General features: G+C 36.0%; 2 protein-coding genes across 2 annotated transcripts; one reads left to right on the top strand and one right to left on the bottom strand.

Moving 5' to 3' along the window:
• The first annotated feature begins 6,071 nt into the window (after positions 1-6,071).
• On the top strand, positions 6,072-8,033 carry LOC117614241. Its single transcript, XM_034342984.1, has 2 exons — positions 6,072-7,071; positions 7,178-8,033. The coding sequence occupies exons 1-2, from the start codon at positions 6,715-6,717 to the stop codon at positions 7,784-7,786; spliced, it is 966 nt and encodes a 321-aa protein (XP_034198875.1). The 5' UTR covers positions 6,072-6,714; the 3' UTR covers positions 7,787-8,033.
• A 1,792-nt stretch (positions 8,034-9,825) lies between these two features.
• Positions 9,826-14,384, bottom strand: LOC117637944 (serine hydroxymethyltransferase 7-like). Its single transcript, XM_034373001.1, has 4 exons — positions 13,050-14,384; positions 11,309-11,714; positions 10,462-10,563; positions 9,826-10,172 (listed from the first exon to the last, which is right to left on the bottom strand). The coding sequence occupies exons 1-4, from the start codon at positions 13,998-14,000 to the stop codon at positions 9,949-9,951; spliced, it is 1,683 nt and encodes a 560-aa protein (XP_034228892.1). The 5' UTR covers positions 14,001-14,384; the 3' UTR covers positions 9,826-9,948.
• Between the last annotated feature and the right edge of the window lie 213 nt (positions 14,385-14,597).

Here is a 14,597-nt window from a genome sequence, read left to right as displayed (position 1 = left end):
CAAAACTTATATGCAATTGGCATCTCAACAAGCGTATTGTTTTGTACCATTGAGTTTTTGCAACCATTGATTTGGCAACATGTGGCATGCTTTCCCACTTATGCACATTGTGATGTACGACCTTGTAGAACCCTTCACGGAATTGAATATTCTAAATCAAAATCATACTCACGGCAAGAAAGGGTCACCTAGTTATATATATAAAGCCTATAGAGCACTATATAAAAAATTCTCTAGAGTTGATGGTTTCAAGCTTTCACTTAGGTCGCAGAATTTATATGAATTTGGAAGGCTCCTCGCCTCTTTTTAGGGTAGAGGGAGGGATGAAAAAGGGACCCTATAGTGCAAAGGAATCCAGAAGTGGGTTTTTGCCTAGTTGAACCAAAAAGCAAAGAAAGATATAGCCTTGAAACTCTCTCACCATCAATGTTAGTCAAAAAAAGGGTTGATGGTTTTATATGGGTCTAGTCTATATTCTATAAATCCAAAGGGAGAAGAAGAAGTTTTTTTTGGATTTTGAGTATTTTACTTGGCCCCTTTCTTCAATATCTATCATCATTTTGAAGAATCCTACTACTTTGTTCTATAAAAAGGATATCCTAACTAGTTGACCCTTCTCATCTTTCTCTCTCATAGGTTTGCACTCAAGCACAAAGAGATGCATTGTGTAAGGGGTAGAAGTGAATTGTATGTGTGGGTGGCATAACGTGTAAAGATTGTTATTTTTTTTCATTTTCGTGGGAGATACTCGTGCTCCACCCATACGCTATGGTACATAGTGAAAATGATACCTTATTCAAAAGAGCATGAAAAAATGCTTCATATTTATCATTTATTTTTGTAGACGAAAAGTATGGAGCCAACTTGTATTATTTCTTTGTTTAACATTGATCTGAAGTACCATATCATTTAAGCTTAAGATCAACTTGAATTCTCAAAAAGAAAAAGATACATCGTAAGATTCCACCCACATGATTGAGAATTTTCTCAATCCTAGCATCTAAGTCAATTTAAAAGCAAGATTTGGTGCTCCATCTTAAATATATGGACAGATAATGTAGCTACTACAATATCTTTGGGGAATAATAATACATTGTATTGGGTACAAATATGCTTTGAACAATAATCACAATGATGAGCGATCCCATTAACTTAGCTTAAATTAATAGATTAATAAAACGCAGGATTCCGTTAAATCATGTATGATTATTGTCCACCATCTTTGCCAAACTCACATATATAAAATCACAATAATAAAATAAAATCGTAAACAAATTGTATGACCTTGTCCAAATTTTATAACTTAAAATATTATTTTGTTCTTTTTTTATAAAAAAAATTTATTTATTTTAAAAAATTCCCGAATCTAAGACATTTTGAATTTTGATGGCAAAGTTCATCAGGTTGGGCCAGAGAGCAAAAGAAAACTATACTTCAGAAGCTTAAGAATATGATTATCATCCAGTTGTTTAGTTATATCACTGACACGTGTCCTATTATGCATAGGTAGGCAATACTTTAACCTAGCTTTAGCTTAACTTTTGCCCTTTTTACCAGATTGGGCAGTGATTTGCCCATGTCTGTGATAAGTGGAGCATCTTTGCTGCTCAAAAGACCATAACGCCCTTTCCAACTTAATTTTTGCTTTACTAAAATTTAATTTCAATTTTATGTAATTTGTCACCAAAAAAAATAAGGATGAAAATAAAAAAGACATTACATGTCCTATTATGTCTCCTTCAATTGAATACTAATTATAGGAAGAAAAATATAAAATTAAAATTGCAATTATTTCATAGGAGACCAAATGAATATAAAAAACAGAAATATTTTTGTTTGTTTAACCAAAAAATATATATCTATATATATAAAACAAAAGGCAAAAAATGGTAAAATATTCAAAATACTAGAAAATGCCCTTGATTAATGCAAACATTAAGAATTAAAATTATTAATTAAATGAGGATAATATGATAAATTCAAACTTCTTCATATTAAAAAAAATTAAAATTAAAAGAAAAATCAGATAATAGATTTTATTTTTATAAAATACAACTACTCATTATCTTTTTTTAATTTTAAGATAAATTTAAATTTTTTTAAAAAAAAATTTCTCACAAGTGTGGAAGCACGTGTGAAAAAGCTAGTATATTATAAATTACACGGTTAAAAGTTAAAATTGACGTTGTGGATTGATAGCTTTGTTGCATTATAAATTACATAATTAACGTTGTCTATATCATTCATAGGATTTGATAGTAGTCCTTGTCGAATTTACAGCTAAACTGTTTTAAATGATTTTTTTTGTTGGGGGGGGTCAAAATTGCTTTAAAACGATTTTGTGTCTTTTCAGGAAAAAAGAAAAGAAAAAAGGAGCACTATCCCAAAAACAGAAGCAAAATGATTGTCCACCGAATAGTAGCTTGGATCCAAACCAAATCTTCGAGACTTAAACTCGAATTCCTATTGAAACCCTCAGAGACATTTCCAGTTCAAACCAGGAATTAAATACAAGTAGATTTAAGGACAAACTAGGGTTAAGCTATCCTTTTTTTATCTTCAATGAAAAAAAAAAGAAAAAAATTCAATGATTTTCTATAAACTTAATAAATTTAAAGAATATGCGTGCGCGTACACATACACATATATTTTGATGTTTTCTGAAATCGGTGGATATTCAGGTTTAAATTCATTAAATTTGTAAACGAACAAACGTATATATTTTGAGAGACTGATGAATGCAAGAGAAAAAGCAAGATCAGTAAGTCTAGTCATACGTCATAACTCATGGATGCATTTGTGAAATTAACACAATACTTTGAAATAAGTAATCACTAATAAGACTAAATAATTAGAATTTAGTGGATGAAACATAGGCAGGTGAGAAGCTGATTTTGTTTACTTGAGGATAAAAGACACAAGCATAATTATGGGAGTATGACATTGAAGGAAAAATGCTAGCTAACTCAATAATCAATAGGAGGATGGATGTCGAAATCGCTGGTGTGCCAAATGTTTGATGGTGGGTTCCAAAAACAAAAGAGGACTAGATAGAGTATACTTGGAAATCATACATTTATTAGAAATTTCAAACGTATTAATAATTCGGATCAATTATTCAATAACGTAACGCGTCAAATACTCTGAATACAACTTTATCTGATGTAAATTATTCTTTTTTTCTTCTTTTTTGGGGGTTTTTTCTTGTCTCCTTTGAATTTCATTATAAACAATTATTCAACTCCTTCCTTTGTATCATTTTCATGGCTGAGAGGCTCTGGACCATCCAGTTGTGTCCATCTAAGAGCTCATTAAGAGGAAAATGAAACGTTCTTCAATATATAGAGACTTTTATTGGTAATTATCATGATGGGGATGAAAGGGATGTGGCTGGCTGGACAAATCTAGCCATCAATTGCGTTTACTTTCACTTCAAGTGATAGGACCCGCATGAGGTGTTTACCTTCTTCCATTCATTGTAAAAGTTTAATTTTGCTCCAGCACTTTCACTTCAGGTATAGTTCTCTACCATAAAATTTTAATTTCCCGATAATTTTTTCTACACTTTCTAAGAAAAGTTCACATTTCACCATTAATAATCAAGCAACCTCTCACCCACCCACCAGATCCTAAATCCACAGCTACCCAAATTTACTTGGCAAAATTTTGATTCTTAGAAGTCCTTTTGTTTGCTTTGCAAAAATGGGAGATTCTTACTTACATCTGGTGGAGCTTTGTTGGCCTCAACATTGAACAACATTCTAACCTAAATAATTGGGTTTGTTGTCCTTTATGTTTGCCTATAATTAATTTATGCAGAGCATCTTCTGAAACTCTTGTTCATAAGGACAAAAAATTGCATGTCACAAGAATAACACTGTTTTACTATCTTCATCCAATTACGTTTTGTAAGGTGGAAAAGTTATCAAGCGTGGTAGAACGTGATCGGTTGGAGATAGCAAAACAACATTATTCCTATAATATACAAATTTTTCTACTTCAAAAGTGAAGAGAAGAGAAAAGAGGGCTTATCTTCTTCTCCTTTATGCATTCAACTGTAACAACTGGTTCAGCTGCCAATGCAGGCCTATAATGGTGAGCATGGGGTACGGCATCCTGTAGGATGGGATTTTCAGAAATTGAACAGATCAATTATTACAATTGAAATTGACCCAGAAAAGAAAAAAAGATCCATTTTCATGGCATTAACTATCAAACTGAATTGGGGGTTTTCCTCCCTTTCTTCATAAAATAAAAAATAAAAAAAATACTATCAAGCTGAACAATTCTCAGAAAAATAAAGTGAGAAATCAAAATTAAATTTGGTGCAGTCAGTCTGGGTTTCTCCTGCCCCAAGTATATATATATATATATATATATATATATATAGTAATGAATGAGATCCTACATGTACTAGGATAATTAATTTTGGTACCCTTAAAAGCTTGAACTTGTTGAGTTTGTTACCCAAACTTAAAGTTCAGACTGTGATTCATCAACAAAATAAATTGAAATACAAGCTGGAAGGGACTTGGTTGTTGTGATTAAGGGATCTATTTTGGGCTAAAGGGCTCCATGACATCAAACAAGACTGTCTAGTGACAAATATTCCTAATTGCTCGAGCTACAAGTTCTTTACTTACCATTATCATCTTTTTAAATTAAAGTTAGAAAGATATTTTTTAAATATGCACGAACGAAGCGGAGTAATTAAGTTTTTTTTTTTTGTGGGGACTAGGAGAAGAAAAGTAGATTTGGTTAAAGGTAATTAGCTTGGGAGAGAGCAATATTACCACCTTTACTGTGAACCAAATCTTAGGGACACCCATATCAATGGCCTTAAATAATGGTCCTAAGCTTGTTCTTCACTTTCCAATGAAATCTCAAAAGACCAACATCCTCTTAAGATGTCATATTTTCCAAAAACCCACGAGCACCCGACTTAAAATAAAATCAAGTAAAATGTCACATAGCCCAACATAAATTAGATTTCCTGGTCCCCCCCTCCCCACATCAAGAAAGAAGACCAACCCCCATTAAAAAAATAAAATGAATAGATAAATAAAGATGGGGTTTTATTAAATTCATAATGGCTTGATAAGCAATAAACAAACATACACCTCATAACTTTAAACATATTTATAGCCGTAGATTAATGTCTAAAACCAACTTAATCATTAATAAACCCATTGAGTGGACTGCAGCAGAATTTTGGGGCCCATGCAGTTGATCATTTCACACTAAGATTTGCTTTCTCCGCCGTTAGATGGGTCCTAAGGAGTACCAAGTAAACGGCTGGGATTAAATTATTGGGTCTTGTATGTAATATTGAATTCAATTGGAGGGGGGTTAAGGATGATTCATGAAGAAGCATCATCCAGTTTTGTCCCCAAAGGAAAAGTAATTAAACTATATACTTAATTTTTGTTAAGATATTTCTGGTTGAGAAAGACAATAACATATTAAATTTACATACACTACACGAATACTAAGATTCGAATCCTAAACCGTAATTATTAAAGAGAAAATGTGGCCTAAAAAGACTGATTATGCATGGTAAGAAGGTTTACAAATTACAAGACACAAACAATACACATACAAGGAACCTCATCATTCCAAGCCTCTCTCTCCCTTTTGGAAAAAATCAACAAAACAAGAAATATCTAGGAAATACAAACCACAAATTTCAATAGAATAGAGAGGGAAGTAAGGAGCCAAGTCAGTAGCTCGAGGAAGAAAAAGAGGAAAGAAGAAGCCAAAGAGCACTCAAATCAAAAGAATATTGAAAGAAAGAATTAGAAGAAGAAGAAGTAGAAACTAGAAAAACCCAGTCAATCCAGTCAAACACTTTACAACCCAATAACCTCAAAATCTAAAAACTTCACAATTCCAACTAAATTAGTAAACTAAACATACCCACTTGCACCTCTCTCTCTCTCTCTCTCTGCCTCTCTTTCTCTTTCTCTCTCTACCCCACATTCTATGCCTCTCTATTATAATTTTATATGTATAAAATTGAAAATGGGCAATTGGGCATGCTTTAAATAAGTGGGAGAAAAGAAAGGCAGAAAAGTAAGAAATTGGAAGGGAGCTGGAGGAGCTCATGGAAATTTCATGCTCTTCTTGTTGTATAAGTATACACCTCTGCTCTGCCAATGAGCCAATGAGCCAATGAGCCAACCTCTCTCTCTCTCTCTCTCTCTCTCTCTCTCTCTGAACTTACAAGCAAGCACACAGAACAGAGTCTCTTTCCTTTTTGGGTATTTTTTAGGCTTCTTTATGGACAATTTTTCTTTCCATAAATCTCTTTTTATTTTTCACACATCCTTTCAGCCCATTAAACAATGAAAATGGCATATTACCATTCATCCTTTCCCCTCTATAGGAAACACCCATCATTGCTCTCAACAATCGTTTTCAACCTTAGAAACCTGAGCTGCTGCTTCTTCTTCTTCTTCTTCTTCTTCTTCTTCTAAGATATTCCCTCCTTCCCATAATCCCATTCCTTCCCTTTACTTTCCATTCCATTCCATCTCTCTCTCTCTCTCTCTCTCTCTCTCTCTCTCTCTGTCTTTTTCTCTTCTCCTCCTCCTTCTTCTTCTTCCTCTCACCATTTAAATACCACCATCTCTTTTTTATCCCAGACTCAATTTCAACACACCAAAAGAAAAGAAATTTTAAAAGGAAAAAGGAAAAAAAAAGAAGAAGATCAAAATGGATCCTTCATCCACCAACTCTGTCAATGGCTTCTATTCGTTTCTGACTCGCGGGATCGACGATCTTGAAAGGGTTTATCTTTCAAACAACTTCATGTCAATCCAATTCCTTCAAAGGGCTCTTTCCCTTCTTCGATCTTTTCATTCCCAGCTGACCCTTCTCGTCCAAAAGCTCCATTTGCCTGTTGGGGACAAGTGGCTTGACGAGTACATGGACGAAAGCTCCAAGCTTTGGGAAGCCTGCCATGTCCTCAAGTCTGCCATCTCTGCCATGGAGAATTACTACACGTCTGGCCTCAACATCACCTCCACCCTCGACTCTCATCGCCATCTCACTCCTCAGCTCTCTCGCCAGGTGGGTTTTCAAATTTGATCACAATCTTTAAATTTTTTCCAATCCATATTCTTTTTCGTCATGCACAAGTCGTCTGATTCATTCGCTCAATAATTTCATCAAACAGGTGGTTCGCGCGATTTCTGGGTGTCGGCGAGAGGCGTTTGGATTGGAGGAAGAGAACAGAGCGCTGATGGAGACGAGAATTCAACCACTCTCACTGAAATTCGACGAAAGGGTCTCCATCGAATCGAAGCTTAATGGGTTCAACGGGTTCAGGGGAGTTCTTTATGCAATGAGAAACGTAAGCTCTCTGCTTCTCATGATCTTGCTCTATGGACTGGTCTTCTGTTGGCCAGAGTCAAGCTTCTGCAGGGGAGGCTACGAGGGCTGCTTGATCTTCGGATCATCGTTCATGATATCAACGGCTAGATTGCAGCAAAGGGTAGCAGCAGAGATCAGCCAGATCAATGAAAGGCCTGGGATTTTGATGTGGGAGTTCAGGAGGTCCAAGATGGCCATGGATGAGCTGAGAGGTGAATTGGAGAGGAGGGGCCCACAGGGGGTGATGGATTGGGAGAGTGAGGGTGGGATTAGAGAGAGAGTGGACAACTTGAGAGGGTGTTTTGGTGTCTTGAGATCTGGTGCTGAGAATATTATCAGCCAACTTGATGATTTCTTTGATGAAATTGTTGAAGGGAGGAAGAAGCTTTTGGACTTTTGCAGTCATAGGTAGGAAAAAAAAAGAAGAAGAAGAAAGTGTGTGATAGAAAAACTTGTTGCAAAAAAAAAAATTATTTACAGAGTAGAGAACCAGAGAGGTATTTAGTTGTTGGGTTTTGTCGTACCTTTTAACCCTTCTTACTTCTGTTTGTAATTTTTTTTTTTACTTTTCATTTTCCCTCGTGTCTTCTCCTTTGTTCTAATAGTTACTAGTTAGTTACTATAGTTGAAACCATGGAGATGGGGAGTTTTTAATTTAATTTAATTTAATTTTTTAAAATTAACCAGAAACCAGTAAAAAAGAAATGCAGTTCTGGGTCTGAGAAGAAGACCTAGTTAAAAACCAAATTCTAGAACTGGTTTTCATGCAGGTGAAAGTTCTTCTAGTAAGTTCACCCATGATTATAAAAAACACAAAAGACGAAAAAGTAAAAGTAAAAAAAGGGTTGTTGGGTGAACAACAAAGACATCAAAAAGAAAGGAATGGAAGGTTCTTGCTACAATATCTTTTAAACTTAGGGACACAATCCAATTCCCATTTATGTATTTATTTAAAATTAAAAAAATCCCATTTATTCATTTTTATTTGTTAGTTAAATTGTGTGTTTCTGTTGTGTATTATTTTTCTTTTGAAAAGATTTTCCCTCTTGTTGGGGTTTTTCATGGACTATAGAGAGGGGGGTTGGTGTTTAGTTGTTATAGTAAATGAGTAATCATTCTTGTTGTGAAAGAATGATGAAAAGGGAGGGCTTAGGAACTGTAGTCTGTAGGGAAGGCACCGTGAGATTCCTGGGTTGCTTTAATCTCAAAAAGCACCTTCTTTTGATCTTAGGAAGCTTTTGTCTGATTCGGTTCACTTTGAAAGCAATGGTGTTGATGATGAAACCTTCACACTACACCAAACCACAACCCTCTTCCAAAAACTTATCCATCACCGACCGGTTGTGTACAACTATACGTCTATCTCATATTACAAAATTAACCACATAACAGAAAAACACATAATTATATATAACCAATTACACATAATGAGCACGAATAATTTTCATCTTCTTCCCCCTTCTTTGGGTTTTGGATTTGGGGTCTTCGGAGAAAAAAAAATATTATAAAAATAAAGGGGCAGAAAATTTTGGGTCACTTTCTTTGCTTGTTAACCGTATCTCATGCCTTTTGTCCCTTGCCGGAAATTCATGCCTTGCCTCCCTTGAAGGGATCCATAGCAGCGTCCAACACAAGCAAAACCAATAAAATAATGGTGAAAGCGAAGAACTAAAAGACAACAACAGTGATATTATAAAATAAATAAACAAATGCAACAGAAAAAAGGCAAGCATTGCAGAAAACAAGCTCTTTTGGCAGAAGTGCTGCTCTCAGTTTTCCCTGACCCAACAAGACATTATCATCCTTAAAGCAGCAAACCGCGGCTCATATTCATAATCACCACCAAACAAAAAACACTCACTATCAATTGTGAACCCTTTAAAAGAAGATTTTTTTCCTTCTTTTTAAACACACAGGAAAAAAAGAAAAAGAAAGTATCCATAAAAGAAAGTGCAGCGTGAGAATTCAGCTTCTTTCACAGAGAGGGTATCATATAAAAATCTGCAGAATGTTGAATAAGATCCGACAAATGTAGTGTACATAAAACAGTAAATGCATGCAATAATAACTAAAGGGTTTGGCATATTGCCAACTAAATGAGATGGGCAAAATAGTTAACACAGAAGAAAAAGTGGCGTCTGAATGTGGAATTGACAACCACCCAAACGAAGCCTATCTGGATGACAGATGTGCACAAAAAATAAAAATAAAAATAAAAGAATAAAGAATATGTAGCTCTGTTCAGTACACTGAGAGAGAGAGAGAGAGAGAGAGAGAGAGAGAGAGAGAGAGAGAGAGAGAGAGAGACCAAACTCAATAAATTTGGTAACACCATCACAAAGAAGTAGAATATATTCTTTCTATAGTTTTGTACAAAATCACAAGGAAATAGACAGGCAGGATTTGGCGACATGCACTACTGTGAAAACTGGGCAACATATTTGATATTCCTCTGTAATTTACAAGAGATCAATTTGAGAACACGGGGGCAAAAAATTAAAGTTTTTGTGGTTACCACAAAATCGGGGGTAAGTAATAGAAGCAAAGATAATATGCATAAGAGATGTCACATGTTTAAATATCACATCCTGGCATTGCAAACTGGGATGCAAATGTTTCAACCCGATTTTGGAGGTCAACAATATCTTTATTGTTCTGGAGACCTTTGATAAAATCTTTCTGAAGCTTTCCATATTCCCTCTGAACATTAACAGTAATCTGAGCAGCCCTAAGAAGAAATTCAGCCATTGTCTCAAAATCAGCCTCCACACATCCTCTTGTAGTCATAGCAGGGGTACCTGCAAAAACAAACAAGAAAAAGAAAGTTTAATCCATACAACATAAAATGACCAAAGAGAAGCAGATTACTTTAACAAAGTGCACCACGAGGCATGCAGACTGACTGTATGACAAAGAGACAGAAGGGGAGAAAAACCAAGACAAAAGGCAATTTGGAACAATGATATTTATAAAATCGGAAATTGTTAATCGTGATGTGCCATGTTGATAAAATTCAAGCTAGCAAATGGCACAGCGTACAGCTTTCAGAATATTGACGATCAAGTTTAAACGACAGAGACTACTCACCAATTCTCACTCCCCCAGGAGACAAAGCACCATTATCACCAAATATAGCAGTTTTATTGAGAGTGATGTCGCACATCTCACATACTTTCTCGTAGTTCCTCCCTATATTATTTATGTTGTGAACAAGAAAGGGGTTAGATAGTGAAGTACAAAATTAGACATAAAAATCATGTAAGATCGTGACTTTAAGAAAATGGAAAGGAAAAAAAGTGGGGCAGGGGAGAAAGGGAAACAATTGCACACTTGAAAATGTGCAAATGACTAAAAACTGGAACAGAGAGATAGATGCTCATATGAAAGATGTTTATTGAACCATTGAAAAGATAAGGTCCCCATCTATCATCCACAATTGGGATTAAACTAGCAAAACCTTTGCTCCTTAAGCTATCACGTCTAATAATTGGATTTGAACACAAAATGTGGGGACAAACATGTCCCCGCAACAATTTAAAAAATAATGCAGAGTATTGTCAAGGATCCTAAATCATAATTGTTTAAAGCAGCAATTGATCAAATGTAACTTCCCTTAATTTTAAAGCAGCCGTGACCACCCTGAGCTTCCAGGTTGGTGTTTCTAACCTGGTAGGACAGTAGAATTTTCCTTTTTTCCTCTTCTAACATTATCAATGACCAGAAGTTCGCTATTAATGTTTGCAAAGACATTTTCGTTATTTTAAAAGCTAATCACCTTCTGTTTGGCTTATAAAAGCAATCATGTAATGCAAAATGAACTGGTATGTACACCTATAAATTAACTAGATGTGGGACTAAAATAATAACAAAACTCAATTACAAATATAATTTTATAATCCATTCTGTGAAATTGGGCTGGTTAACATTATGATACCTGTTAAACCAAGAGCAGTCAGATCCCAAAGCAACAAGTGATTGTCGGTACCACCTGTCACCAATCTGCACTTTCTTCTTAACAAAGCGTTAGCTAAGGCCTGTGCATTTCTCTTCACCTGTTGCATATAAGCTTTATATTCTGGAGTGGCTACTTGCTTTAAGGCTATCGCAAGAGCAGCAATATAGTTGTTGTGGGGACCTCCTTGTAGGGAGGGGAAAACAGCAAAGTTTATCTTTTCCTCAAAATCATAGTGATTACTACCGTCTACATTACTATGGTGCACACCTTGCTTCCTTAATTTAGTGCCTTTCCTGTAGAAAATAATACCTCCCCTAGGACCGCGGAGACTTTTGTGCGTTGTTGAAGTAACAATATCACAATAATCAAACGGACTAGCACATTCCTGCAATAAACAATAGCTAATAAGTAAATATGTTGTAGTTTTTCCCTTTTCAATTAGTATGAGTCCAGTCCAGTTGCTTAATATACAGCCAGAACATCCCACTCCTTATCACTTCACATAGAATAGGAGGAACTTCAAAAACGATGTGATTAGCGATTTAGTTTCTTTTGGATTTAGGCGTAAACACAAATGCAGACTTATGCACAATTGACTTTCAGGAGCTAAAGATAAAGTAAACACCTTACAAATGGTGGAAATCACAGAGAATGCAGAATAGTCAAATACACAAAATTACCCCAAGTTTTAGAGGGACAAATCTTTATTCAAGGGTTCTAAAGCAACAAACAGTTAATCCATACAAGAATACAACAGGGAAAGGCTCATTCAAAGCAAGTATTACACATTAATGTTGGAAGGCAAACATGAGTACCAAAGATATAGGTTTCCTAAACAGCATTAAGGATGTTATCATCTCACCTAGAGATTCAAATATTAAAAATATACTGTACAGTTCTACTTTTCAAAATAAATCAGATCACAACACTAGAACATTAATGAAATGCCCAAATTTAATAACATGATATAACTCTGACGTTTACTGGAATTAAGAAAATTTGTCTGACATTTAAAAAAAAAAAATCAAGTTGCAGGTAAGCACAAAAGTAAACAAAATGAGGCACCAGAACCAAGAAGCATGGAACACATGACATTAGAAAAACCGGGAAACCAATTTCTAACCTAAGGCAACAAATAGAGTGGAACAAATTGCACTAATCAATTGTTTTATAACATTGTACAGGAGGTGAAAAAGCCTTTACATTCAACCTATTAAAAAAAGAAAACACTCTCGCAGTGCAGGTTACTAGATAAACACTTCCTTTGCAACTTATTTGCATGTTATTACAGTATCATTTATCAACCAAAAAACTTATTGATACTACACCGTTCAAATAGCATTTTGTTAGCAGGCCAAGCGATCATGATATGATAACTTGATGGATCAATAATTTCATTTGTAAAAATGGTTTAATCACAGTGACCCAGGTTGTAACTTTTAGCAGCCCAATTTATGAGCATTACAAAGATTTAGTCCGTTATATTGCCAAATAAGAGAGGACTCTTAAACTGCCCAGCTCTCCAATAACAGCCACTCAGCCAGTTTAGAGCTTCATGGAAAAAAATTTGCTATCAAGCATTAACAACAGCATCAGACATGTATTGCAATAGGTAACAAATTCAGCAACTTGGTAATTATGGTCCACGCTCCATACAAATAGTAAATACATAAGGGTGAAATAAAACTAGAGTTAAGACTTGGGAAATCAAATTTCAAACCTTGGCTGCCACAAGACCGCTGATATGAGCCATGTCACACATCAACACGGCTCCGCATTTATCCGCAATATGCCTAAATCTAGCATAATCCCACTCCCGGGGGTATGAACTCCCACCGCAAATTAGTATCTTGGGGCGATAATCAACCGCCCTCTCCTCAAGCTTATCATAATCGATGTATCCTGTTTGTGGGTTCACCTTATAAGGAAAACTGTCAAAAAATATCGAGGCGGCGGAGACCTTCTTCCCGCCAGGAATATAATACCCATGACTCATATGCCCTCCAGAAGGCGAATCCAAGCCCATAATCCGATCATTTGGGAGCAGAAGACCGGTGTAGACTGCGAAATTTGCAGAGGTACAAGAGTAGGGCTGAACATTAACACCCCATTTCTCTGGATCAAGACTGAAAGCGCCCAGTGCACGCTCATAACAAAGCAACTCAATCTGATCAATGTGTTGATTGCCAGTGTAGTATCTCGCTCCCGGCATACCCTCGGAGTACTTGTTCGTCAAGTGACTGCCCAGAGCTTCCTTCACAGCTCTGCACACGAAATTCTCAGAAGCCACCAATTCGATGCCTTTGAACTGGCGATGCCTCTCCTTCTCCATAATTTCATGGACCTCCGGGTCCGCAGACGAAAGGGGCTGGTTCCCCCAAGACCGAACCGCGGCTCGCCTCGCCTCCAGCCCCATCGGTTCGACCGCCAAGCACTTTGATGGGTTCGGAGTGAACCCGGACACATCCCTCTGCCTTTTGAGGCAGATTGAATGCCCTAAGAGGTTGAAATTCTCGTCTTCGTCGTGATCGTCTCCATTCTCAACCCTAATTTGCTCTTCTTTTTGGTCGAGCAATTGCAGCGGAACGGATTGGATTGAATTCGACGAGCTCGAACTGTGATGCGTGCTAAACCCTAGAAATAGGCCCGGCTGAGTCTCCGTGAAACCCATAACCACCGAAAATTTGCAAAAAAATGTCAAATTTTCCAAAAACAGAATCAAAATTCAAAAAAAATTTATTGCTCAATTTTTTTTAATAGAAGCAACAACAGTAGCAGCGACAACAGCGCCTGAAGAAGCTACAGCGACAGGATCGAAGCCTTGATGATTGTGCAGAAGTCGCTGAGGAAGAAGCAGAGGTTTCCATGCAGAAACCCTAAAGACCGTCGAGATTAGCAGAGAGTTGGAGAGAGAGAGAAGGAAAGAGAGTGAAAGAGAATGTAATATTAGAAAATGATGCGGCGAATGATAATTGAGGGGCGAGCTCAAGGGAGGATGAACCTGGATGTAAAAACACAAGGCCAAATCGTAATTTTTATTTTCATTGTAAATTGAGTCATTTGCCATTTTAGTTTTGCAGTTTGTTAATATATTTAAGGAAATAGATGAAATTCTTACATTTTGGATTGATTATAAACATTTAACAGTTTCATATTGCAATATGGAAATTATAAATATTTAGCGGTTTCATATTGCCACGATGGAAAATAAAATACTTTAATAATGAGATCGGAGGCAATATCAACGAGCCGGCTTTGACATTCTTCG

The sequence above is a fragment of the Prunus dulcis genome, chromosome 1 (assembly GCF_902201215.1).
Source record: "Prunus dulcis chromosome 1, ALMONDv2, whole genome shotgun sequence".
In the NCBI taxonomy this organism is placed as follows: Eukaryota; Viridiplantae; Streptophyta; class Magnoliopsida; order Rosales; family Rosaceae; genus Prunus; species Prunus dulcis.
Note: the sequence above shows the minus strand (reverse complement) of the source record. Positions and strands in the feature narration are given on the sequence as shown.